Consider the following 27813-nt stretch of genomic DNA (forward strand, 5'->3'; position numbering starts at 1 on the left):
CTTGAGTGTGCACGATGTCGGATAAGCCGATATTTTCGGGATAACGCGCGAAATTGCCGGCGGGCGGCGCTGCTTTGGAAAGTTTTGGATCGTTCCGTACTCAAGCTAATCATAATTATAATAATAGAATAAATTACATCATGGACGGAGTGCTTTGAAATTCAAAGTTTCTTTCACTAAATTCGCTTTACAATTGAACATTTTACCGATTTTGAATAAATCACCGGGCAGAGAAAAGAGCTGAAATTTAATTACAGCGACACGTGTACCATACCAAAAGGCCACGTCCGCGTATGAATGCAGAAGATTAATGTCCTCTCGTCATTTGCAAATTTGCTCGTAATTGACGTAGCCGACAAATTTCATAATGCATGCAAACTGTCGATATTCCAGCAAATATCGCTCGAGGTGTCAATAATTTATCTTCATATTGTTTACCTTCGGTTCGCCTGCTTTAACATTGCATAATAATGTGTTTCATTTTCCAGTCCATTTTGCGTAGCGGATGTGCGAAAAAAATTACACGAAATCCACACATCGTAGTCGAATTTCGTGACCTCGAGTTTTGCGATTAACAATATTGAAGTGCCGTATCTTATTTATGATTGTCATAGTAGAGCAGATAAAAAACTTTCTAAACACAAATGTTGACATGGTTAAAAATTCTACGAGATAGGGAAAAAATCAAGCGCCAATACGCGCTGATAACTCTTCGGGTGAATGAACTCGTGCTAAATTACCGCGAATGCGAATGAATAACAAACAATGGGCGGTTCTTGGAATCCGATCTTCTCTATACCTGAAAATTCCGATATCCAATAAATTGTAGTATAACTATTCACGCCAGTATAGCGAAAGCTTGTTTGAACAGCGATGTTAATCCGATGTACTTGGCTCGGTTAGTACAACAATGATGTAACGGTTCATTGAGGAATTGCCTCGCGCGGTTCAATGAGCGCGACGTCAAAAGTTTACACAAGTGAAGTTCACCTTCGCTCTTAGGAAAAATTGAGCTCGTGCAATCTGCATTAAAAAAAAAAGAAAAAAAAAAGAAAAAAAGAAAAAGAAACATTCCCAATCGCGCCATCGTTCTTTCCTCGGCGTAACGGGATGGAGAAAACGATGTAATTCCCAACAGCAGCGTCGAATCAGCCCGCGTGTCCTAATACGAGTTTGCAAGTCCGAGTTCATCTGTAATTAAGCTACGTCCCTCCGAGTCCGGCTAAGCTAAAGATATTGCGCGCGCGGCGATTGCAGGCTGTGCCTTCATACGGACAAGCTACTGGAAAGAGAGAGAGAGAGTAGGCGGGAGCTTTGGTTTGCGGCTTGGTCGAATTTAAGGTTATATTCAGGCCTCGCTTATGGTCCTCCTCTTCCGTACCGCGGAGAGCGTTCGCCGCTAACACGGATTAACCTTATCCCTTCTCGGATATTGATTCACTGCTGCGAGAGCTACTTGGAAATTATTGGACTCGAAGTTAAATGTCCGGCGCGAAGTTGCCTTTGAAAATTCAGCGATTCCAGAAAAAATCCTAAAACTTTTTGAAAATTCATAAAGTCCATTAGACTAACTCTGAATAATTAAACAGCTCTCGAATATAACTTCTGTCGGAAAAAAGTGAGCGCCATGCGATATTCAGGCTTAAAAAGCGTGTATGATGCTCGCGGGAGACAAGGTTTTTTTTCCAAGCTTTCGCATGCGATATTTTTTGAAATCCTGGCGCAGCACGTATAGCAGCAGCAGCGGTAAGCGCGAGCCCCAATTTCGCGAGTGCTGACGCGAAAGAGAGGAAAAAGGCTAGTAGGGTAAAAAATATTTTCGCCGCGCGCGCGCGCGCTCGCGCTGAAAGTTGTAGAGCGACGAAGGGCCTGGGGAAAGAGAATCCGATGTTCAATATCTCGTCGAGAGTTTCAAGTCGGACACAATGTAGGTCGCCCTGTGTCTCTGACATTCCCCGCTCGCGTGAACCGTAGCTCGGCGCCTGATTTTCTCTCTCGGACGGATGTGTGTCACAGTAAAGTTTCAGCAGCTCGTTGATCCCTAAATAAATGCGCGAGGGCGACGAGCTACTGATTAATTCGACGACTGGATTTCGATATTATTCTTCGGATGCGGTATTGAGCGAATTACTCGCGCTCGAACGGCTAATCTGATAATTCGGACTGAGATATATAGTGCGCGCATGTGCAGCACGTTATATTCGTTGCTGTAGGTGAAATATGCGGACATTGTACCTCTCGCCGAGAAATTCTCGGCCGGCATTTACATATTTTCGTGGCGTACACGTATACATCACTCGGCGGCGGTGTGTATTCTCTGCTTCCTTCAACAAAAGGAACGAAAGCGCCTTTTGTTATTTCTCTCTCTCTCTCTTATGTCCCCGCGATCTGCGCAACTGACATTGACTGGAGATTTTACTCGGCGCGCGCCGGGAAACGCGAACAAAGCGAAATCCCCCGTACTAATGTGACTAGAGCCTCTGGTGCCTTTTATTTGCAGTCCGCGAGAATATCATTTGTTTAAAAGCTCGCGACTAATGTTTCCGCGCCGAAAGCGAATCTCGCGAGTAGAAAAATGTACGTATATATTTATAATCGGCGTTTTACATCCGATGTTTCGCGCAGCTCGAGACGCTTTATCTGGAAAGCGCGTTTCCCGTAGCGTTACGATTGAAAATTTAATGCATGACACTCCTTTTCTACTTCCGAGGACTTTGCTCCCCGTTTATCCGCAGTTGGCATCGGGGAGACGCGGCTTTGAAATCAAAGGACGAAAAGGGTGATATCCCGATGGACGGCGATTCGAATAACAATCCGGTCGAAATGGCGAAACGAGTGGAGGAATTAGCGCACGTATAAAGCCGGGCCTCCGCGGCGAAATTAGTCGCGCGGTCGAGAGAGCGATGAGAGAAAATGAATATGCAGCGCGCGCGGCGGGAAACGTAGCCGCTGAAATATGTACAATGGTGCGCGCGGGACTGGAGCTCGTTTCTCCAACTCAAACATTATTTGAGTAACCGCGCACGCGATTCCGCTCTCGCTCCCGCAGAGCCTGTAGTTGCCGTATATTTTTATGTACCTCCGGCCCGTACATTCATGCTGTGTGCAGTGTGTTAATCCAGGGCGAATTTCTCCTTCTCTTTACTCGGCTCTTTTAATTACCATCGTTTCTTCGCATCCTCATCCTTTGTGTGCTTATGACTTAACTTTCAAACTCCCGCCGAATCGCTTCCTTCCCCGCGAGGAGTTTAAAAGCCTTATTCGTTTGAGCTCGTTCACGAGGAATCTCTTTGGAAAAATACACACAATTTCCATGGGGCGCGAACGATACACACCTGTAGGAACTCGCCTCGGCTCTCATTCGTCAGGCGCATTAAGTCCCTTGCTGCAGGGAAATTCCCCCGACGACGGCGACATGCATTATGGCGAGTCGTGGACGCGCATAACTCCGGCCGCATTTTCGGAAAAGTCTACGCGCCGCGCGCGCACACAGAGGCGCGATATCGTTGCCGCCGCGTCCGGTGCCGCTGCGTAATTTATCGGCGAGCGCGCGCGCGCGCGATAAATCACCATCGGATTATCCGAATTGCGCGTCGCCGACGCGATAAGTCGAGGCGGCCGCCGCCGCCGCCGCCGCCGCCGCCACGCTACTGTGCTACATCCGTTTTCCCTCTAGGCTAGCTGTGTGTATAGCTGGAAGACCGAACCGTCACTAAGCGAAAGGATACGGACCAGCACTGAATCTTTCCGACTTCGGGGCTTCCTTTCCGGACATTCTCCTCGCTTCTTCTGCAGATCGCAGAACATTTGATTCCCTGCTGTTTGACATGTTGTTTGTGACCCGTAGCGCACAATTTTTTTTTTGTTTCTGCTCGCTGCAGCTGTTTTTAATGAATTTCCCGTGTTGCGCGGGGGATGAGTAAATGCCGCGGCGGATCCTTTTGCTCTTTCGTTTCTCCCGCAGATTTATACGCGTGTGTAACGCGAGGGGGACAAATGAATCAGAAAGCAAAGCGCGCCGCGCGAACGCTTTAATTATAAATACCCGGAAGACTGCAGGAACTGTTTTCCGTAAATCACGGAGACGCGGTGGCTTGTTTTTGAATTCGTAATATTGCGCTGCAGTACGACGACGAAACGAGCTGACTCGATCCGCGCATAACACGCTCAGCCTCGCGATGGCCGCGCAAAGACAAGTCACGCCAGCTCGAGAACAAAGTCCCTCGACTCTCACCCCACGGCGGAAGAAGCAGAGGAAGCCTCTCGCTCAAGTCGCTGCGCATTTAGCCTCGGATATTCCCCCGAAGCGCAACAGTTAGCCTTTCTCTCTGTCCCGGCTCCCTCGCGCTCGCTCTCGGCGGCGCACGTCAGGAGCAGAGAGACGAGCTCGCACCTTCATTCATTTCTCGCCTTTCAAACGGCGTCAACGTCTTCCCTCCTCCTTTTTAACGACGACGGGCCAAGGTCGTCTTCTGCGCATGGGATATTCCCTCGGCTAAATACGAGAGCGAAGGCTGCGCGGACTTTGTTCGGCACTTTGTTCGAGAGGCGAAGCAGTCGGCGAATGCGGGTCAACAGCCGCCTCTTGGCGATACGCGGCGAGGCTCTTTTTTCTGCCGAAGCTTGAATTTCTTTGCAATTCGCTTATGAGCGCATACAGCCGCAGAGGGTATTTAGCATGAAAACGATTTTGTTTCGACGCGCGCGAATTTCAAGCAGCGACAAGCGCTCGGCGAAACTTTCGCGGTTGCTTTCGACGCGCGCGAATTTCAAGCGCTCGTTCCGAAGCGAAAGTTTCCGGACGATGCACCATGAACCGATACAGCCGAGTAGCGGGGATGAGTCCGCTCGCGACTATTCGTTTCGAGTCCGCGTATAAGGACAACGTGTGGGCTTTTCGAAAAGCTCAATCCCGTTGAAGGCTGGCAGGCACGAAAGAACGAGGCAGCAGGCGCTTTAAACAAGAGGTTAGACACTGGAGCACATGCATGTGGGTCGAGTCGCTTGCTCCAGTTCCTCGCTCTGCAAAGATGAGGCCGTATACCCGCTACTGCCGGACTGAACTTGCGGCCTCTTCTCTCGGAGAGCCGCAGCTTTAACGGCGAGAGTCCCTCCATTACAATCAGCGGCTTTATTGTCCTCCCGGACTCGATGTTTTCCGCGAGAAAGAGACGATAAGGATAATTGCAAGGGGATCGTAAATCGAGCCGCAATAGACTTCGCATCGACGCGGATCTCCTCAAAGGTTAACTCCTCCCACATACTGTCCAGCTCGAGGAGAGCTCGACGTCGCACAGCCAGATTTTTCGTCGCTCGTCCGAAAGTTAGCACGCGCGCTCGGCTGAAATACAGTTTTAATTTGTCGGCCGCCGCTCGTCCCCTTAATATCCCAGCTCGCCGAGCTGCCCCCTCCTCCCGTATATACGTGTATTGAAAAGGAAGGAGGGCTGCGCGGAAAAGGAAACAAAAGTGCCGCGGGCGAGCGGTGTGTCCAGTTTAAATTACAGGAATAAATCACGTGCAGCGAGCTGCAGCCGCTGTGTACGTGCCAGACTCTTACGCTCTATAACACACGTTTGCATGAAAGTTATATCTATATGCAAGGAGCGAGCTCGACTTTTGCCTGCTGCTGCGCCGCCACAGATAATAACTTCTTTAGCGGCCGTCCCGCTGCAGCGAGGCGCAAATAAAATTCACGCGCGAGCTTTAAGCTGCTGGGCGCGCCGTAAAAATTTACTCCCATTGATTCCGCTCCCGCTGTATACGCGAATTTTGTTTCGCTCGCGCGCAGATTATGCGAATTTTTACGCCGCCGCGATTCCGTTCGACCGAAAGGAAGCTTATACGCATCCCACCGGATATACCGGTGCACGGGAATCAATTCCGCCTCAGCTGGGTCTCTGGTTAAGCTCGCCCACGTCCTGCACGCGAGTTTTTTTTCATTTCCAGTACACGGCCTGCACGCGGATATTCTTCTGCTGCTAGATTTTTTAAATCTGGCTAATGCACACGGCCGCGCGCGGAACCTGATTTTCATCTCTTTGCGTATTCCGCCCGCGCGCCCGGAAATGTAATCCTCTCTCCGTGTTCGGCGAGAATAAAAACTTTGTGTCAAAGGAGCGCGCGCACGCGCGCAATGAGGGGACGGTAAACAAAAACGCTGAGGCGAGTTCTAATTGTACCGACGAGCTGCGCATCGAATAACGAATAATACGAGGCGCGATCGAACAAAGCGCGCCGGGGAGTGGCAGTAGTGTAGTCGAGCAAACGAGAGGAGTATATCTGCACGCGCGGAGACCAAGTCCGGGCAAAAAAGCGCAATTCGAGCAAGAGCCTGCACCGCAGGAAGAGTGTAATGGCCGAGTTCCTCTGTTTTGCTAATTACCTGCGCAGGGGCCGGGAGAGAGAACTGCATCTACCGGAATTTTCTTCTCGTTCCTCGCGCCATCATCGTTTTCTGGCACGAAGCTCCCTCTCGTTTCTCGCGTTACAATGTTTTTGCTTCGCCGGCAGTTATATGCGCGTTTATTCGAAGCTTCGCAGGTCGCCGATCAATTCGTCAGCGCCGCCGAAGACGCTTTTCGCGCTGGCGCAGTTGGCGTCGCGACTCCGACACACACACACACCCACACACGCGGCACAACGGGAAGATTAATCAATTGTTTCGTACGTTAAGCGCTTAAAGCGAAGTTGCTCGGCTGCATCGCGCAGGTATACAGCGAGCAGAGAGAGGGAGAGAGGAGCGGCAAAGTTTCCGGAACAGCGACGGTCAACTTTATCGGCGACCGATGATGCATGTTCCGGAAACGGCTGGCTGGCTTCTGACCGGAAGCTCGACTTGCCGACTGTGTGTGTGTGTGTGTGGCCGCACTAGTGTACACTGCTTTGAACAGAGCAAACGCGCATACAGGAGCTGCAATTCGCGCGATGGCACTGGTTTTCCTGCGCTCCACACACACACACACGCACACACACACACGGGACGGGAATGGCCACTTGCGTTAATGACACGGCATTGGGAATCACTTTTTAAAGGACTCTAGCCGGCGCTCGGGTAAATGAGAGCTGCGCTGCTGCACGGAAAGGGCGATCGTTTTGGGTTGCCGCATAACGACCCTTTAGCAGTGGCCGGCTGCTATTGTTCTCTTTCGCAGCATTTTTATCGAGATGATGATTTCTTCTCAATTTCTCTCCAGCCGCGAGAGGTATCGCAGAGGGCGGCGAATACTGCACTTTCAAAGTAACGAGCTCGAATAGGAGCGGCTACACGCGCTTACTCGTCTAATTATAGGAAGATTGAAAACACTCTCGGAAACTGCGCGGAGAATGAGAAAAAAAGCACGAGGATACAGTTTCCAGACATGGTTCATCTTCTTTCTTCACTGGCTCACGCGCTACTCGACCTCGTATTCGCTCGCAGAGCACACCAAGGCAGCTTCTCGCGATGCGAAGCAAACAAAAGGTTACACCAAGATAAACCGCGAATTCCAAGAAATTTGAAGGCAGAAGTGACGTTAATCATCATCGAGCTTGTTTTATTTTTGGCTATCAATTTCATAACGATTAACTCTTCTGTATCGATGGCAATTTGCGTATCTTTTATATTCGTGTAATATGGCGACGTGATTCAACTGTGCATATACAAGTGTGATTTTTGCAAACATTCGTTGAAAGTATTTAAACTTTGACAAATACGATACTGCTGCCAGTCTGAATTGCACTGTCAAGATGGCAAGTAAACTCTTGGTTTTGGCACTTTGCCCCAATAGTGCATTGATCTTTGCTGCACAAGGTGGCAAGGTAGATAGACTTTTTTATTAAAGGAAAGTGTGTGTCGATTAAGACTTAATAATTATCATTGGTTTTCATTAGATCGACAAGAGGCTGAGCGATGCTGAGTTTCGTAGGATATATTCCATCGTAGGCGCGCTGAAGGTAGCAAATTTTTTTTTAATGTTAATAAGCAAAATACAAATTTTCAACACTTTTTTCGTAAAATTTTAGTACCTGACTACAAGACTGTAATGCTAGAGACTTCAAACGGTCACAGATCAAGAAGAGAGCTGCGACCCGTAGAGTTCGATATAGACGTAACTAAAGTTCAATTGCATCTTAATCCTATTAAGGATAATGTCATGAATTACGTTCCTGTATGGACCGTAGAGACCGACAGACAAAGCTCTAATGGCCATCGCTATCAGAAGCTTCCTGGGTGAGAGGAAAATCCCTTTTGGCAATAATTAATTTTTGTATTAAAGCTTCAGTTAATGATACACGTTTGCATTGCTATAAAGGAACAAACTAGAATCGATGGAACTTTCTACCAAGATCCTGAGAAGGCGGCTACGCTTTTAGCGTACTACAAAAATCAGTATACATTTACTATGTGAGTAAGAGTGCATAAATGACGAACGTGATTAGGTGTTGAACGTTGTGTTCGATGTCAATGAAAATAAGGGTACTACCAAACCAGATATGTTTGTCATAGACGTAAATAAATTAATTCGAGAACTAAGTTATTTCGAAATATCATAGATAAATTTTTCTTCAAATTGTCTAATTAGTTGGAGACAGTTCGGATGCAGAAAAGCTTGACGATCCCTTGGACTTTTTGTACCCTAAACTTCTTATTGTAGTAGCTAGTGATTACTTCAAGTAAGACACGAAATTTGCAATGTTTTATTTGCAATTCGTTATTATTTTTGCTGATCAACGATATTTTAAAGGAAATTCGGAGAAGATGTATCTGAAACTATAAAATACGTTTCCACCTTCTGGAATGCAGTAAATTTGAGATATGCCAAGCTGACGGCTCGTTTACCGGAAGATATGAACTCCCTATAAATATTCATCAACTACTCATCAATCAAGGCCAATATTTTGAAAAGGAATTCAATAAGTCTCTTGATTTCAAAAATTACGACTCTACTATTACACTGACAAAGTAAATTGTGCAATACATAAATTAAATTATTTGCACTTTTGTATCTTAATACTTTTTTTAATGAATATATAATTATTATTTGCAGCTTGAACACTGGACCGATTGCTGGTACTTTAACAAAATTTTAATAGAAAACTGGTATTCTATAAAAGGCTTTTGAAACTAATATATGCTCATTTTAGGTTCCGCTTATGTAGGACGAATTTGCCATGTAAGTGCTAACGCTGGTTTTGTAAACGATGATGCCAGCTACGGTGGACTTCAACCTGCTACGCATGAACTTGGACATTTGTACGCCTTTCTTCATTTCTTTTAATTTTTTAACGATGTCGCTTATTAAATATCGAATACTTGGGATTTCTGTGTTTCAGACTCAACTTGCGAGCCTTATCCTGATTCAAATACTAGTACAATCATGGCTGCATTCGTGGCATATGTAGAGAAATATATTTGGTCTGACTGCAGCCAAAAGATTCTTCGAGAATTTGCAACGTAAGCAATTTTGTTTAGCAAATAGATAATTACAGTATTACACATCACTTTCGACTTACGCACAAAATATCTTATTTGCAGGACGAATGCAGCTGAAGGCATGAAGTACACTTCACGTTCCCGATAATTCAAGTTCTTCTGAGCAATCTAATTGATATAAATAAAAATAATGTATAATGTATGATGTTGAAAATTTAAAATCTTTGGTACATATTTGAATAAAGAAAATGTTGTAATTATATGAATACTAATATTTTTGAGAACGCTGCTTGCAACTTTGAATGCCACTTAAGGTAGTCACCGATTATCGATTCTCTAAAAATATACATTTTAACCCACAAAACCTAAAAAATAGCTTGAGATGTGAAATAGTAATACGAGTCAAGCATTAAAATGTGTTTTTTCCAAGACACCTCGTTAAACTCTAGATTTTGAATTCAAATAATTATAAATACGAATTGAATTATATTCTGTGAATTGCGGAAATTATTTGTCTGGTGTGATCATTACAAACAGCTTTATTTATTTAAGCATGATATGTACACTTTGAATACGCTTAAAACTCCGGAGGTCGTCAGAAACTCTACCTATTATGTAAATCGAAGGTGGGCAATTTCGAAGAATCTTATCTCTTAAGCCACATTCTTATCTTTGCTCTGTATAGAAAATAGTAATTGATTATCAAGTCCTATACAATGGCTGGCGCGTTCATTATTTCCATATCATAATATTCTAGTAATATTATGAATTATATAGCGATAATAGAGTCATATCTGTCATAGATTCGTATATTTTGAGTACAGCAATGAGATGTTTTCACCTGAAATTAAATCTCTGATTAGAAATGAAGAAACTATTTCAAAGATCTATTCGAAATTTCACATTTCCATAGTGAGCATACAAAGTAGATCCGGTTGTGAACTCTAACTACAGGTAAAAACTATGTATAAAGGATAACACTGGTTACGGAAAATTCTAAGTGATTTCGCAATGAATTGATTATATGACATCCATATATAAACACATTGAATTCACATGCCTATCAAAAAATTTCTGCATAAATATTTGTATCAGCTGTAATTTTTGACCAAGCGTTAGTTATATTATATAGACACACACACGCACATACATACATATAATAATCATCGTATCATATGTTAGGTGAATACTCATTGAAAATATAACAGTAATGAAAAATAAGATTAAACATGAATTCTTCGAAGTCAGTAGCTTAATGTCTTACAGATCATAAAAGGCTCACATTATAGCTGTCGGAATGAATACGAAAACAGTTTATTCTAATGCAGTCAATTTAATTCTTTTAATCACCCTGACTGATAAGTTTGCCATAACAAAAGTTCTTAAGTAATTGTAGCATCAGAATTCAAATAATCGCAAATACAAATTGTGACATTTTGTTTTATGATTATCAATCGAATTTGAGTCGATGACAATTTGCGTATCTGTTGTGTTCGCGTAATATGACGATGTGATTAGACTGTGTATACAAGTGTTATTTTGCAATGATTATTAGGTAAATTTGAAGTATTTAAACTTGTACGGATACTGATACCGCAGCCAGTCTGAATTGCTCTTCAAGATGGCAAGTAAATTCTTGGTTTTGGCACTTTGCCTTAATAGTGCACTGATCTTTGTGGCACAAGGTGGCAAGGTAAATAGATTTGCTTCTATTTTTTTTTAATAAATTTTTTATTGAAGGAAAGCGTGTGTCAATTAAAATTCAATGATTATTACTGTTTTTATCAGATCGACGACAGACTAAGCGATGCTGAATTTCGTAGAATATTCCATCGTAGGCGCGCTGAAGGTAATGAACATTTTTATTCATACTAAAGAACTGTAATATCAACAAATGTTCAACACTTTTGTATGAAATTCCAGTTCCTGACTACAAGACTGTCATGCTGGAGACTTCCAACGGTCATAGATCAAGAAGAGAGTTGCGACCTGTAGAGTTCGATATCGACGGAACTAAAGTTCAATTGCATCTCAATCCTATCAAAGAGAATGTAATGAATTACGTTCCTGTATGGACCGTAGAGACTGACAGACAAAGCTCTACAGGTCATCGCTATCAAAAGCTCAGTGAAGTAAGAGAAAAATACTTTTATCGTAGTAATACATTTTTTTAAGATTGGTTGTTTAACATACATTTACGTTGCTTACAGGAACAAACTAAAATCGATGGAACCTTTTACGAAGATCCTGAGAAGGCGGCTATGCTTTTAGCTTACTATAAAGATCAATACATTTACTATGTGAGTAATAACATATAAGTACAATGTATAAAATTAGATGTTGAATGCAGTTATATCTAACTCAATGCAATGTAATTCTAGGACGGTATATTCGGAGAAAGTAAAATGACCAAGATAGTTCGATCTGTTCCGGAAAAGTGGTGGATGACGCCAGGAAAAGAGGCAGGCAACGATCACGTTGTATTCAATGTCAATGAAAATAAGGGTACCACTAAACCAGGTTAGCTTAACTTTCGCAATAAAATTAACTCGAGAACTAAATAATTCCCAAACTTCTGAGAGAAATTTTATAATTTTTCAAATTGTCTAATTAGTTGGAGATAGTTCGGATGCAGAAAAGCTTGACGAGCCCTTGGATGTCTTGTATCCTAAACTTCTTATTGTAGTGGCCAGTGACTACTTCAAGTAAGGGGCTAAAATTTGTATTTATAATTGACTAGTTATTCTAACTAAACAATAATATATCTAAAGGAAATTCGGAGAAGATGTATCTGAAACTATAAAATACGTATCCACGTTCTGGAATGCAGTAAATTTACAATATGCCAAGCTGGCGGCTCCCAAAGTAAAAATTGTAATTACTGGAATCATCATAGCTAAGGTTTGTACTTTTATATTATACCTTATTCGAAAATGAATTTTTTATTTAAGAGCACAATCTAAAATTTTTAGGATGATACCGCTCTGACATTCATTTATAATTCTCGTTTACCGGAAGATATGAACTCCCTAAATACTTATAAACTACTGATCAATCAAGGCCAATATTTTGAAAAGGGATTCAATAAGTCTCTTGATTTCAAAAATTACGACTCTACTATTACACTGACAAAGTAAATTGTGCAATACATAAATTAAATTATTTGCACTTTTGTATCTTAATAATTTTTTTAATGAATATATAATTATTATTTGCAGCTTGAACACTGGGCCGATTGCTGGTACTTTAACAAAATTTTAATAAAAAATTGGTATTCTATAGGCTTTTGAAACTAATATATTATCCATTCTAGGTTCCGCGTACATAGGGAAAATTTGCGATGACGGCTACAACGTTGGTTTTATCAACGACGATGCCAGCTACGGTGGAATTCAAGCTGCTACGCATGAACTTGGACACTTGTACGCTTTTCTAAATTTTTTAATGTAATTTAGCTCTATCTTTTTTGACATTATTAACATTTGCGATTACTATATTTCAGACTTAATTTGCCTCATGACGGAGCTCGTGCAGCAAAATCTTGCGAAGCTTATCCTGATCCAAACGTTAGTACAATCATGGCTGCATTCGTGGCATCTGTAGAGAAATTCATTTGGTCTGACTGTAGCAAGAGGATTCTTCGAGAATTTGCATCGTAAGCAATTTTGTTTAGATAATACATAATTACATTATTCACATCACTTTTAACTAACTCACAAAATATATTATTTACAGGACTAAGGCAGCCGAATGCATGAAGTACTCTTACGTTCCCGATAATTGAATCTCTTCTAAGCAGTTTAATCGATGTATGAAAAATGTATAAAACATGACGTTACATAAATTAGACTTTTTATACATATTATATTATTAATAAAGATAATTTTTCAATAATATTATATTTGTTTTTAATTATTTCCAAAAAGTATTTCCAAATTTGAACGCTGCTTAATTACTGTCATAATCAATAAGATAGAAGCATTGTTCTGACGTGATCGAAGTTATATCCAATAAAAAACATTATATGCAGTCCAGTTATCACTCAGGAAAGTAAAAATATGCAAAATACATATTATCACAGTTCATTTCATTTTCGTGGTGAATAATCCTTTAATAATTCCGATAAAGTAAACACAAGTGTGGTTTGATAAAATTGTTCAAGCATTTTAAGTATTTAAAATTGTGTGAATGTCGCTACCGCACTTTTAAAATAGCACATTAACTATTAGTGTTAGCGCTCCGTCTCAGTAGTGGCTGTAACTTTGCTGTACAAAGTGACAAAGTATACAAGTTGAACTTTCCAACAAGACTGAGGATTATTATTACTACAATAAATTTATTGGTGACCCCCCCCCCCCTCACTTTTATAGATTGAAAACAGACTAGGCGATGCCAAATAAAGTGGAATATTTTATGGATAATTTAGCACAAAACTAACTAATACTACCATTTCAAACGATTTAATAGTAACCTTAAATGAAATAAAGGTCATTAGTTTATGAAATAATAATACCCCCAGAGAGTAATTAAAAAATTACAAATATATAATTTGTAGAGCTGGCCTTAGCCATGACATCAAGTAAGGAAATTGACAATGTTAGTACTGTGATGGCACCCTTCGTGCAAGATGTAAAAGAATTCGTATGGTCGGATTGCAACAAGACACGTTTACATGAATTCGCATGGTAATTCTTTTTTTTCAAAATACGGACATTTTATGAAAACGGCGCACGAAAGTCATTAACCATCTTTTCAATCCCTTTTCCAGGAAGAAGAAAGCGTCGTGCCTAGACTTTCATTGCCGTGAAAGAAACAAGGAATAGACTTGTTGACAATTAATTCAAGATTTTTTATACGTATACACGCTGTATCACATAACAAAACTTTTTTCACTCGAAAAAAATTGAATTGAAAAATTCCAGTCCCTCATAATACATACAGCGCACAGAGAGTATACTATATATGACGGGCGCGCCACAGGAAGTACGTCTATTTCCTCGAGGAACGACGCTATTTTACAATCCAGTTTACGAGCTAGCCAAGTGCGAGCGATGGTTACCTTATTTACTATAATCCAACTCACGTACTTCCGCGAGCGCGCGCAGGTGTATATCCCATACCGGCGATCCTCTTTCATGCCTTACGAGCCGACGCGACATGCACGTAGAGCTCGGGCAGCTCTGCAGGGGATGCGCGAACTGATGCAAATCGAGAGCAGCACGGCGACAGCGACTGCGGACTGCTTTTTCGGTCCACTACTCGCTCTACAGCTCGCACACGCACGCGAGGACGCACGACGACCACGCCTAAGTATAAAGAATACGCCGGAAATTTTAAAACGCCCGGGAAAGAATAGCAGCTCTCTCAACGAGGGAGACTGCTTCGACCGGTCTTGGGCTACTGGCTTGTGATGGATACACAGGTATATGCACAACGCGCGCAGCGTAAAAACGTTCATTGTGCTCGCGAGCATACGTGTACAATGAAAGTATCCTTTTCGAGCGGGAGGAAAAAATTTCATGGAGAATATTTTCCGAGCATTGTCGTCGGGGATCCTGCACGCGCATGAATACGTCATCGCGGGGAGATGCGACGAGTCGGAGCTACTTGTATCAGAGGAAGTTTTTCCTGAAGTACAATTTTCCGAGCCACGAAAGAAAGAAGCACTTTTCAGTAAAAAAGGATCTCTCTCCGAAATTAGCTTCGTTTCATCTCTCTCTCTCTCTCAAACCTCGGAAAATTAGCATTCGCGCATAAACGGACGCATTTAGCCCACGCACGTATACGCTCGCAGAGATCTCGCCGAGAAAGAATGAATATACGAATTGCCCGCGTAAAAGTGACGCTCGCCGAGCGATTACGGCGGCCGCCGACGAGCGTCGCGCATAATTTGAAATCTCATTCTAGGCACAGCGAGCGCGACGAATAAGAAGAATGCCACTGTTTATACGCCGCTGCGAGGATGCAATTTCGGGCTGGCCGGAAACTGCGGAGGCGCTAATAAACTCTGCCGGCATAACCGAGTTTCGCCCAATTGGCGCGCGCGAGCCGAGTGTATACGGCGTGTGCTGCGCTCGGATGAAGAGGACGAAGCGCGACGGCTTGGTCTTGAACCAATAAATATTCATACGCACCGAGTTTCTGCGAACTTAATGGGATTTCGAGCGGGTTTAGCGGCGCACTACGACTTTCGGTTATTCTTTGAATAATGCCCGGCGCTTCGGCTCTGACTATTAATAAGAATACGTAAGCGAGTCTCGGCTTTTTCTTCGACTTACTCTCGAGAAGAGACGTTGTCGGGAGGAGAAGTCATTTACAGGCGGGCATCGATTCCGACGACAATTGCCAGATTGCCGAGGAAATTCATAAAATTTGCCGAGCTCCTTCAGTCGAAAAAAAAAAGAGAGTGCATCGCGCGTCAAACGGCTTTTCCAGTCGAACGCTGCATCGCAGTAGTGTGTGTGTGTGTGCCTCTTCGCGCTAAAATCCGAAAGAGAGAGGGCACGGCGGCGCAGAGGAATAAAATCAATAAAGTAATGCCGGCGGTCCTCTCGTCGATTCGAGTGCGCTACTGCGCTTCGTCGGGCTCTCTCTCTCTCTCTCTCTCTCTCTCTCTTTCTAGTTTCTGCTGCTGCTGCTGTCGCACGATGAAAAGTAAATAGCGCGAGTGGTTTTTTTCGTCGGCGAATTACTCTTTCGGCTTCTCGCAAATCGCCCCTTTCAACGTTCGTCGATTTGTCACCTCGCGATAATATTCTCATGATATTCGCGCGAGAAATTTCGAAAATGATCGTATATACGGGAATTTTTAAAACGGGGAAAAATGCTCTTCGATCGAGCGAATGTTCAGCGCGCAATTCGGAAAATCTCGTCAAATTTGCCTGTGCACCAGCCATCCCGACTCCGGCTGCGGAAACGTCAAAAATAACCACGAAATTCCTCCCATCGCCATCAGCGGCAGGCGAGGTAAGGTTACAGTACGCTGATGGGGTGCAGGCAGCGCGCGCCGCACTGTACGTCCTTTATCAGCAAGTCGCTCGTAAAATCGCTGCAGCGACGAGCGAGGCCCGAAAGCACTACTCGCTGCGCGGCCCGTGTGTTTCAGACGCGGAATTGCGTTTGCAACTTGGCAGCTGCGAAAGCTCCTTTCGCCGAGTCGGGCGTACGTGGAGTATGAAGGATTTAAAGGCGCTGTCACGGGGCTGCGTCGACGGAGGCAAAACTCGCGAGTCGTCTACCCCTCGGCGGAGTACTGTACGCCGAGAGTAATTTACCGCTGTAAGCTCTCATGTAAAACGTGACTGGCTTGCATAATTTTCCCTCGACCTGCTGCTTTTCCCCGGTGCCGTGGGTCAGGCTAACGCCAATGACGATCATCTTCGAAAGCTGCGTCGGCGCGAGTACGTCATGGATTAAAAAAAAAAAAAAAAAAAAAAACCAGACTGTGAGCATATTCTAGAGACATGGAATTGTTATTTTCACGCCTGAACGATAACGAGCTGCGTGCGTCAGCGGGAGATAAAAGTCTCCACTTGCCTCTCCCGCGCAAAATCGCAATCCGCGAATAATCAAAAGCGATTATCCAGGCGGCGCGCACACGATGATCCGAATCGAAATCGACTGCGCGGCGGCGGCGCCAGAGAGGTCACCTTGCCTCTCTCTCTCTCTCTCTCAAAATTGGACTCGCAAATTAGCTCGACTACTGCTCCCGGCGGCGCAGCGCGATCACGGGGCGCGGGCGAGAGATAATGGTACAGGATGCTCCAGCCGAACGAGGCTTAGACGCTCGGATATGTATGGTTGCGCAAAGCTCTGAGAGAGAGAGGGAGAAAGCCAGGCGGAAATAGAAAGAGAGGACTGAGGCAGGAGAGCTGAGCCAGGCTTCATTTGAATATTGCGTAAACCGAGCCGCTGAAGACGAAACGGAGCTACATACGCGGGGCAGGGTGTACGGCCGTTTGACGATTGCGTTGCTAAGCTATTCCAACGCGAAACATTGGTAAACGAGCCGATGATGCGCTACGCCTGTGGCCGATATATTTCGCGATTGGTAGGTTTTCGTAGCCACACTTTTTGATTGGAATACTTGTTGCGCGCGAGTGCGCTACTGTTTATGAATTTCGCGAAAAACGCGAGTAAGTAATTTCGAGGCCGATAAAAAAATCATAAAAAGACATAAATATTCCTCAAAGTAAATCCCTTTATGGAACAGTTATTTCCATAGCGTAAAACTTTATCGGGGGCAATTAATCACCGCGTAAAAAGTCGAGATTATACGAGGACATAAAAAGCACAGTTTTCGCGGCCATATCTCTCTCTCTCTCTCTCTCTCTTCCCGCGAGCGCGCGCACGAATAAACAGCCGAACTGTAAACAAGCGCGTAGGATGATTTCTCTGCGGCAAAAACGGCAAAGGGCGAGTGCGTTCACCCCGTGCGGCTGCCCCGCGCGCGTCATATAGTCATTGTTTAGAATCGATAACTCTCGAGGAAGAAACCGGCGCGCGTAAAAATTGATTTCCCAGCGAGAGAGCGGCGTGAGAGTGAAGAATCGGCGAGCGGGAAAAGCTCATGGAAATCTCGGCGTTCCAGAGGCGAGAGTCTATCAATCACCCCCCTTGATCCGGACCCGGCCAGAGAGAATTCCCCTCTCTGTGTGTGCGGCATCCATCTGGTGACTCGAACGACTCGAACGACTCGCGCGCGCGGAGGAATTCCTCTGGGCCGCCGACACACGAGTTCGTCAAAGGCTATGTACACACAGACAGACGCACATCAGTAGCGCGGTGCAGCTCTCTGTGACGCGCGTCTTTCAGCTCGGGAACTTTATGATCGCGAATACCGGGCGTGCGGACTTTACGATCGGCGAGAAGAGCATCGACGGGTCGATACAAGCGAGCTGCTCTAAAGATCGAGCCGCGGGGAGAAAACAATTCGTAAGCGATTCGCAAGCGGGGACATCAAAGCGAGAACTGAGGGGAATATAAGGCGCGAGACAGGGGGGGGGGGCCGGGATTTTTGAGGGATGAAATATTTACGCGACGCTTTTTTCTACCAACGTTGCCTCGTAATAGGTTCGACGTAAAAAGCGCTGTATATAACCTCCCGAGAAGCTATAGAGAGCTGGAAGACCTTTAAATAACTCATGCACATCGTAAGATACATCGGGCGCGTTTATACAACTCGCGGAGCAGAGCAAGAGCGCACGTACGTGTAGAGAGCTCAGTTCCTACAAGGTAGCCCATCGACTGATATCGAGTTCCCGGAGCAGTCGCCTCGCCGCTGCAAAAAGAGCCGATATACAGAGACAGACAGAGTCGGACGGACGCAGCAGCAGTAGACGCGGAGGGAAAAAGAGAAAGAGCTGCACGCTGGCTGGGATGGGAGAGAAATCCAGCTCTCCTTCTCGACTACAAGCGCAGTTATTGAGGCCGAGAGAGAGAGAGAGAGAGAGAGACCTAAGCTCCCCGTGATTGCCTCCTCCCTGAAGAGGCGAGTGCAGCGCTGAAAGGGATCGCGGTTATTCCTTTAATTTTCCAGGCGAACTTCTCTCGCGCGAGCTAATTTAAAATACTCCCGGCAGTTATCGGGCTATTCTCTGCTGCTGCTGCGCGCTCGCTCGCTCCTCGGAGAGTCGAGTTTCGCCGCAGCGGCTCTGACACTGTATCCGATCAATTTTCCGAGGCTCGCGGGGGAAAAGTTGATTTCGACGGCGAATTGCCGATGTCAATCAGCCGCGGCGGCCGGAGAGCTCTGACGAACTTCAAAGAGCTCGCGGGGAACCGCTTCGATTAATTTATTTGCGCAATAGAACGGTTTCTCAAAATATTCTAATTCCGCAGCGGTGCAAATAAAACTGGCTGGCGCAAAGTCGCGGGATCCAATCATCGGGGGATATTATGGGCTCATAACTCGCGAAAGCGCGACTTTCTCTGCAAAGTGTTGCCCGAGCTCTCGAGGACTTCCCGCCCGACTCCGGCGCGAGCGAGAGAGCTGCTGACTTGTGATATGAATTGTTTCATGCTCGCGAGAGCTTTTCGCCTCTGCCTCGTGCTTTCTTTGACGAGATCCCTTTATATCCGCCGGGGGGCATGAGTTACAAGACTTGCAAAGTGTACACTACTTTGCCGCCGCGGAATATCTCCGGCGAAATTTTCGGAGCCTTAATTATATATCCGAGAGATAAACGTTTTCGAAAGCTCGAGCCATTGGTCTCGAAACAATTAATTAACCCTCGCAATATCCGCGCTGCGGTATCGATGACGCGTAATATTACTCGTACTGCGCAAACAATAAGCGTCATCGATCAATTTCACCCGTCGCGTCGACGCGTCAAACGGATCATTGGCTATTAGTTTCCCCAGACGAGCGCGATATGAAAAGTACGGGAATCACGCGGTGAGGAACTTCCTCCGAGCATGCGATGCTACGCAACGCGAATACCGAATCGAGCGTTTGGGGAAATCTGCGGGAACTTTGTCATCTTAATTCCGTGTAACGCCGCTTTGATGCGACTTTTTGTATAAAGCCAATTTCGAGCTGTAACTCGAATACGCGCATCGCGAGGAAACTGAATCTCGACGAGACGAGAGCTGCGCTCAAACGCTCAATTTATGTTAATACGGCTTATAGGCGTTCCGCGCTCCTCTCTGGAATGAAAAGGAGCGCGCGGACTATGCCAAAGTCAAGGTGGCCCTCGGCGCCGTAAAAATTTGCATGATTAATTGAATCCATGTGCCTTTGTACGCCGCGGATATCGCTCCCCGGGTTTCGCGCGAAAATTGACGAGAGCTGAGTGACTTACGTGCGGTACGGTTTGTACGAGGTGACGAGCTGCGCGGAACTTACCTGAAACACAAAAATAAATATTCATAAGATTCGCGGCGATACAGCGAGAGACGATTCACGGGTTTAATTTCCAGCAGCGGCAGCAGCAGAAGCACGAGGTCAAGAAACCAAGAGCGGAGCTGCTCGAGCGCCATGTAGGTCGAGAGTCTCTTGCGATGCCGCTAATAACCGGAGGCCGTGATAAAAGTTCCATTTCCCCTGCATTAATTCCGCGAAGGAATCCTTTGTGACGCCAGCTACCTCACTACTCTCCGCCCGAGTTTCCAGATTCAATGGGACTTTTGCAGACAATGCCCTTTACCCTGTCGTCGGCGTCGTTTCGACGAGAGTTCGAAGGGTAAAAGGCAGTGCTCGCCGCTCGGAGGCCGAGGGTGTGTGGCTGTTTTACGTCTCCTCGCTGAGTAGCTGCAGCGCACGGCACAGCTTGAAAGGGGACCTCCAAATAAAGTCTCTGCTGTGAACTCCGAGAGCTCCTTTGAATTCGGAATGGGAATTATTCTCGCGTTTCGCGATTGATTTCGCGAGGCTTCTCCGAAATTCGACTTCTCTCCTATACTCTCGGTGCAAAAACTCGCGAAACGCACGGGCAAAAAGGAAGCGAGTGACCTCGACGTGATTTGAACACGCAACCTTCTGATCTGGAGTCAGACGCGCTACCGTTGCGCCACGAAGTCGTTGAAGTAAGCGACTCTACCGGCTAGACTTATCGCTTACCTGTCCCGCGACGCTTTCTAAATCGACTTTATCATCCATCGAGCCGTTATCGACCGCATACGAAATCTTCAGCAGTGGCGCCTGTTTAGCAACAATTTGTCTCGTCAAATGAGGGTTTATGAAATTTACGAATGGAATTTCCCGGTTTTAATTAAAATCCCGAATCCCGCTCCCTTTTTTCCTTAGCCGAGAGCGTCGTCGCGGAGGCCCTGCGCACTTAATAAACTGTATGCCCCAGATTCGCGAGGAAAAATCGAAGCCCTCTACCCACCCACACATACACACGCGCACAGAGCCGAGCGGAGGGAGAAAAGATATTGACCAGCGGCGGCTGCAAAGTTCGACGGTCTCTTGCTTTTTGTCTCCCATATATATATATATATAGGGAGAGGCATTTTTTTCATTCCTTTACTCGGGGCCTCGATAAAGAGCGTCGCGCGTCGACGAGAACGACCCAATCGGAAAGCGCAAACGCGAAGAATAATGTTCCATTGGCTCGTTTTCCTACTCCCCGCTTTTTTGCAGCAGCTAATTTTCTCTCGACTTACCCCGGAGACGCTTTTCAAACTTTCTTATATTCCGCATGAATGAAACAGATGAGTCTTTCTCTCTCGCGGAAAGAGAGCGACGAGAATGCGGCGCGGAAAATCTTGCGCGCCGCCGAGACGCCTTATTCTGCGAGGAAAGTTTTACGATATTTTTTAACCGACTGACGGCCGGAGTGAAAACTTGCGCGGGCCAAATTGGACCCCCGGCCTCAAGGCAATTGAAATGAAAATTGTGTAGAGACAGAGAAAGAAAGAGTCGGAAAATAGAAATCGCGCGCGCAGGCCGAGACAGTGACGAGCCGAAAGAATGCTCGCAATCAGCCTGTAACTTTTCGCGTTCGGCTAAACGTAATCAGTCGGGACTTTCGGAGAGCGAAACTAAGTAAAATTTTAAAAAAAGAAATGTCGCAAGGCTGCGTGTTCAACTGGCCATGGGTTAGAGCCAGAGAACATAGCTAAGCACAAGCACTTAATCTTCCACAATAGGGAACGGCAATGCGCGCGATAGAAACACACGCATGCAGCTAGTTGTGGATGGAAAAAAATTCCTGCCTCGGTGGGATTCGAACTCCCGACGCCCAGACGCTACACAAGCGCGCGCGCTAGAGAGGGAGAGTTCGAATACGCGGCGCTTTAGACCGCGCGGCTACGGAGCCCGTTCGAGTCACTGCTTTAAATTCGTATTTGGCTACGCGTAGTGCCGATGAATGAATTTTCACGCGAATTTCGACAATTTTTTTCGTTTGTACCGTTGATTATACGATGATTAGTTTTTACGTCGAGTAGAACACTTTTTCAAATAAACAATATCGAGTTTTTGCAATTATAAAAATTTATGCCTTCTTATTTATTTGCACGCTGTCGCCATCTCTATATCTTATCTTATCTTGGAATACAACCGAGGATTACAAAAGTGGGAAAAAAAATTCGCTGCAGATCTCTTCCTTACCGGCGACGCTCATTCAAAAGGCGGTGCTCTAAGCACGCATCAACGCGGTTCGGTGCATACTCGAGGATCGATTTTATCATTGGTTTTTAAAGTTCCAAAATTTTAAATAAAGCTCAACATTGAATACACCGCTCAGCAGCGGGCGAACTGGGCAAACAGCGATAAAATAAAAATAAATCACAATAGCGTGCGTCACTCTGCTCCACATATAAAGAATTTTCTGCGACACAGTCGAGCGCGCAGAAATAATCGCTTGCCGAAGTTTCATAATAGAGCCGCACAGCAAAAGTTGGAAGTATACGCGCATCTCGCGAAGAGCCAATCTATTCCCCTGGCCATTCTTCGGAAGCTATTTCGCGTTCATCGACTGGCCATTTGTTCGGCTTGTCTATATACTCGAGAGCAAGTGTCTAAGAGCAACAAATCGAGGGCGTTTATTCAAGCGGCTGCTGCCCGCTTACTCTGCTGTCAAACTTATGGACTTAGGGGCGAATTCGGTCATTTGGAATCTGGTTAAACACGTGCGGCATCTCCATCCCGCTTTGATTACTCCTCATTTACACTTTCTCTCGAACGAGTCGCTCTGATGTACTGCTCTCCGATGAATATTTAATAATAAGCGTATATAATCGATCGCAGTATTATCAGAGCTAGAGGATAACGGGACGCTTGGAGATTGAAAGGCGCGAAAATCGAAATCCATAAATTAACACCTAGCCGTCGCCTACTCTCTTTTTCCGAAAAATACCGATAAAGCGTAAACGGTTTTTATAGGCGACAATATGCGCGGCATGCGCGCGCGCCCGCTCATAGAAAAGAGATCAAGCGCACGCCCGGCGAATTCCGCGAGAGCCGCACACGTATGTACGTACACTGCACGCATACGGCCTGCGATTCCATCCCCTCGATGAAATTCTCGAGAGCGCGCACCTGCTATTTTCCGACGAGAGAGAGAGAGAGAGGGTTTGCGCGGAAGAGGAGGGGCAAAAAATGGGGAGAACTTATTTTTCCGACGCTTTGTGACGCGACCAGATGAAACGTCAGCGGGAGAGGAGACAGTTTATGTGCTGCAGTGTGTGTGTGTGTGTGTGTGTATGTTGCTGCAGGTGCTCTCAATCTTCTCTCCGCGAGCGATCGCCGCGGAAAACGAGCCGACGGATGCGCCAGTGTTATACTCTCCGAGTCGCGCCGTACATCACACGCGTACGCACACGTCGAGAAATGTTCGCGAATGCTATTAAGAGTTGACGCGGGAGTAGCTTTATTAATTTCCCGCCTGAATAATTCAGCGGCTTTATTAAAAACCGGATTATTTGAGGCGCGCGAGGATTAACGCGTGATCGATGCGGTTTTAATTTTTGCGGCATCGCAATTATTACCCCATCGTCGTTCGACGCATAAATGGCGGGTTACGTAATCGACGCGAACGCGGGTACAAAAAAGTTAAACGAGTGTGACCCCGACGTGATTTGAACACGCAACCTTCTGATCTGGAGTCAGACGCGCTACCGTTGCGCCACGAAGTCGTTGAGATTCGCAAGAGCCTAACCGATAGCGAACAAAAACAAAAAATTCATCCATCCTTCGCACGCCAATAGCTCCAACTGCTCTCGACTCGCGTGTACATCGGAGAGAGGGATAGCCGGACCAGTCGACTAGTATAACTCGATGATATCGCGTTGCGCCGTTGTCGCCCGAAGCGGATAACTAAATACATTTGCACCGGGCACGTGTTACGCTTGCTCCATCGCCCCCGTGTACACAGTCGCCTCAAAGCCGGACGCGCTGTGTGAGCCAAAACTCTGTGCGCGAAAAAAGGAGACAAAGCGCGCAGCGCTGCGGAACAAAGGGGACGAATTCGTAAGGTGAAACGAGACTTTCCAACGCGGGCAAAAAAATCGAGCTGCTCAATCGCGTCGATCCGAGATAGCATTATCTCGGTTAGCGCTCTCGCTGCTACGCTGCTTGTACAGGCAAATGGCAGAGGCAGAAACTACTCTTATCTGTTAGAGTGAGAGTCTAGTTGGAAATAAAGACTCGCTCTCGCGCTCGCGCAACTCCGTGTTCATCAATATTCACTAATTTGCCAGCAGCGACAAATCCGAGAGAAGCGCGCAACTCTCCTTTGGCAAATTACTGCGCGCAAACGAAGACTCTCGCGATTGTCTCGCCGATTACCGGCGCTGTCGAACTAACTTGCCTCTCTCGAACTCAGCTCGGAGGAGGAGAACAGGTTCCGTACGTGAGTGAGAGAGGAGGTTCTACAGGCGCTTTTCTCGAGGCGCGCACGTATCAAATTGGTTTGCTGGCGCGAAAGGTGCGCACGCGAGGGGGATTATACACGCGCGGCTTATATGAATCGCTCCTCATGTCGGAGCTTCGATTAGCTCTCGGTTAAGCGAGCGAGCGCTTTGTTTTCGGGGGGGAACGAGTTGCCGGCGGGTAAATATTTTTCCTTTTTCCTCGAAACTTTCGAGAGAGAGAGATGAGCTCTAACGAGCGATGTGCGCCGCCGCGAGACGTTCCGAATTACCTATGGCTGCACACGCGAGGAAGAGCAGAGCAGGAGGAGGATTGATTCGTTAAGGCGCCGATTGGTTCGGAACTTGGAAACCACGGCCGCGTCACACTAGCCGCGGAGAATCGACTTTCGACGTACGGTACACGACGCGGAGGCGTCTGCAGGAGCGTCGCTCGATAAAATCCAGCTCCCCGAACAAGTGTGCAGCTGGAGCGCGCGCAGGGACTTGACCGTCCGTAGAATCGCAATTATCTTGGCCAACTGCACTTTACACGACATTTCGATAGCCCGGCGCCGAAGTTCGCCGCGCACTGGCTTTCAATTTAAAGAAACTTCCGTTACAGCGCGACCCCCCCCCCCCCCACCCACGCTTGTACTTCGCTACAGCTCTTCACTCGCACACTCGCACCTGCGTGCAACTTTGCGGAGGATTTTTCAGCTATTATGAGGCAGAGCGGCGGATATTAAATTTACTTTTCGAATACGCGAGTGTAGCTGTGCGCGGAGAGAGCGACTACTACGCAACGCGAGAAGTTCGCTTATTTAAAACTTGGGAGACTCGTCGTAATGCGAGAGCTCTCTTGGGCGGAAAACGCCCGACCCTTTGTCTGCTCCGCGAGAGAGAGAGAGAGAGAGGAGGGATGGGAGGGAGGGGGTGGGTGTAGGTAACAGCCAGCAGCGCGGAGGGCGGAATATCAAGCGCGTGTGTACAGCGAGAGAGCGAACGACTAATAGGATGTTCCGACGGCGAGTTTATTTGCCCGTGAGATTGTTTGTGTGTATCGCGCGCGCAACGAGCGATGACGAGGTGTGGCGGCGATCGATCGATTGCGACTCTCTATTCATACGGGATTTTTCTTACGGGAAAAACTCTTACCCCCCGCGCGCTTTTTCTGTATCTCTCTTTATATGGGAAATTGAAATACGATGCGCTAACGCCGAGGCCCAAGGCTTTTTGCGCCGAGCAAAAAAGCTCCGAAAGCTTGCGCGCACTCGTTATAACGCCGTCGCGGTGAAATTCGCTGCTCGGCCACCGGTGTACAGAGAGAGAGAGAGAGAGAGAGGCGGCGGCGCCGGGCAAGATGTGCTCAAGCGTGGCCGAGATAAACCTTGGATGTATTAGATGCTGGCTCAACAGTTCTCGGCCTGCGCGGGATTAATTCTTTTTTTGCCTCTGAATTGCATTCGAGACTATCCAAAGACAAGCGAGTTTGCTTCCCATTTGGAAAACAAAAAACCGAGCCATATAGCAGCAAAAAGATTGTTATTGCGCGCGCGCGTTATACTGCCAATTTGCCTCCTGCGCTCCTTGCTTCTATCTGCCGCGGCTCTGAAACGGGGCAATTGAAAAAATTTTTTTTTCCGACTTCTAATCGTAAGTTCTTTCTTTACGGGCGACTCGTTACGAGCGAGGTGTATTTCATTCGCGAACAGCGCGCGTCTGCTTTTACCGGCCCTTCAGCACTCGGCCGAGATCGTTTCAAAGAATCTCGAGGCCGAGGAGCGCGCGGGGGCGTATAATTAAAGGAGGATACAAGAAGAAAGGGTAAAGGGGGGATCCTCGTCCGTCTCTGCAGCGCAAACACACGCATCAGCGATGAAGACAGCATTCAGCCCCGGCCACAAAGGTGTCCAGCCTGTGTGTGAAAAACAAGGAGGAGGAAAAAGAGAGGCGAAATTGCCGGCGTATCAGCGGGGCAAGATCTTGTCACCCCTTTTTCTTAATCTCCCTTGTCTGGCTAGCCGCGAGTGAGAGTGGGAGGATCGTTAATCCAAGGAGAAAAAGAGAGAGAGAGAGAGAGAGAGAGAGAGCCGCTTCTTGTCGCTGAATAGGAAATGAATTCGGCGACGCGCGGCAGCAGCGCCCCCCATAAATCTGCGCAGCTTCCGGCCTACGGCTAAAAGTAATATTGAAGGGAGCAGAGAGCTCGGCTCTGCTGTGTGTGTGTGTGTGTAGCGCAGGAGCTTTCGGCTGCTGCTGCTGCTGTTGTCGCGTTCTTTTTTCGTCGTGTCGTCGTCGTCGGTGCGGCGATATGTGTGTAGGGAAGGAAATTTATGTAAGGTACACGCGCTGATGGCTCGCGTAAGCGGTATCTCGATACGCTTGATAAATATGCATGCGCGTGTGTGTGTACAGGGGAAAAAGCACAGAGGAGTGTATCAATATCGCTCCTGGAAATATGATTTTCCCTCTCTCTCTCTCGCCGCTCTACTGTCTCCTGGGTGTAATCTAAATATTACACGTGTAATATTCTCTCTCTCTCTCTCTCTCTGCACTTGCGAGCGTGAACTAGAAAATTAAGATAATCGCCTTTCGTATCTCTCCTTTTCCTCCCGAACGAAAATCCTAATATTATGGATGAATTTTCTTAATCCTCGTGCGCGCTCGCGAGACTTTAGCCGAAATTTAATCTAAATATTGTAATAGCTCGTACACGCGAATCCTGAGAGAAAACTGCAGCACACGCTGCTCTCGCTCGAATTAAAGAAGCGAATGAGGAAACAACGCCGCAAAGGAAGTTCTTTGTGTGTGTGTGTAGTAGAGTACACCAACGAACGGCTGGGGCGCCGCGTTATTATTATTATATAAGCGGGCTGGAATCGTCATTAGTGGCTGCGGGAAATCCGCTCTAATAAAACGACATTCGAGACGGAGAGTTGATTCCTCCCCTGAAATTACCTTCGTTTATCCGGGGAAAGCGAGCATAGCATCTCGCTCTACCCCTGCCCTCCGTTCGAGAGAGCTGTATAACACAATATAAGCTCGACGTTATACACTCTCCAGCACTCCGATCCGAGCCGCTCGTCCAAAGAAGGTAT

At 46.3% G+C, this 27813-nt stretch overlaps 2 protein-coding genes and 2 non-coding genes across 4 annotated transcripts in view; 1 reads left to right on the forward strand and 3 right to left on the reverse strand.

Annotated features, from left to right (window-relative positions):
- Positions 1-27813, reverse strand: part of LOC100119025 — a 68332-nt gene that overhangs the window by 37141 nt on the left and 3378 nt on the right. The gene's annotated exons all lie outside the window — the stretch shown is intronic.
- On the forward strand, positions 10986-13311 carry LOC103317902 (venom metalloproteinase 3-like). Its single transcript, XM_031924307.1, has 12 exons — positions 10986-11108; positions 11204-11264; positions 11339-11547; positions 11626-11715; positions 11797-11935; positions 12030-12120; positions 12187-12316; positions 12388-12548; positions 12634-12656; positions 12729-12837; positions 12918-13070; positions 13151-13311. The coding sequence occupies exons 1-12, from the start codon at positions 11037-11039 to the stop codon at positions 13197-13199; spliced, it is 1287 nt and encodes a 428-aa protein (XP_031780167.1). The 5' UTR covers positions 10986-11036; the 3' UTR covers positions 13200-13311.
- TRNAW-CCA lies at positions 20864-20935 on the reverse strand. The gene has a single exon. It is a non-coding gene; the product is annotated as a tRNA-Trp (tRNA).
- Positions 23927-23998, reverse strand: TRNAW-CCA. The gene has a single exon. It is a non-coding gene; the product is annotated as a tRNA-Trp (tRNA).

The sequence above is a fragment of the Nasonia vitripennis genome, chromosome 2, assembly GCF_009193385.2.
Source record: "Nasonia vitripennis strain AsymCx chromosome 2, Nvit_psr_1.1, whole genome shotgun sequence".
Taxonomy (NCBI): Eukaryota; Metazoa; Arthropoda; class Insecta; order Hymenoptera; family Pteromalidae; genus Nasonia; species Nasonia vitripennis.

What these genes read in the sequence shown, in the direction of transcription:
- LOC103317902 (XM_031924307.1), top strand. Translation starts at nt 11,037, where the DNA reads ATGGCAAGTAAATTCTTGGTTTTGGCACTTTGCCTTAATAGTGCACTG. An exon ending in TTGTGGCACAAGGTGGCAAG is followed by an intron (nt 11,109 to 11,203) that starts GTAAATAGATTT and finishes TGTTTTTATCAG; the next exon opens with ATCGACGACAGACTAAGCGA. An exon ending in TAAGGGTACCACTAAACCAG is followed by an intron (nt 11,936 to 12,029) that starts GTTAGCTTAACT and finishes TTGTCTAATTAG; the next exon opens with TTGGAGATAGTTCGGATGCA.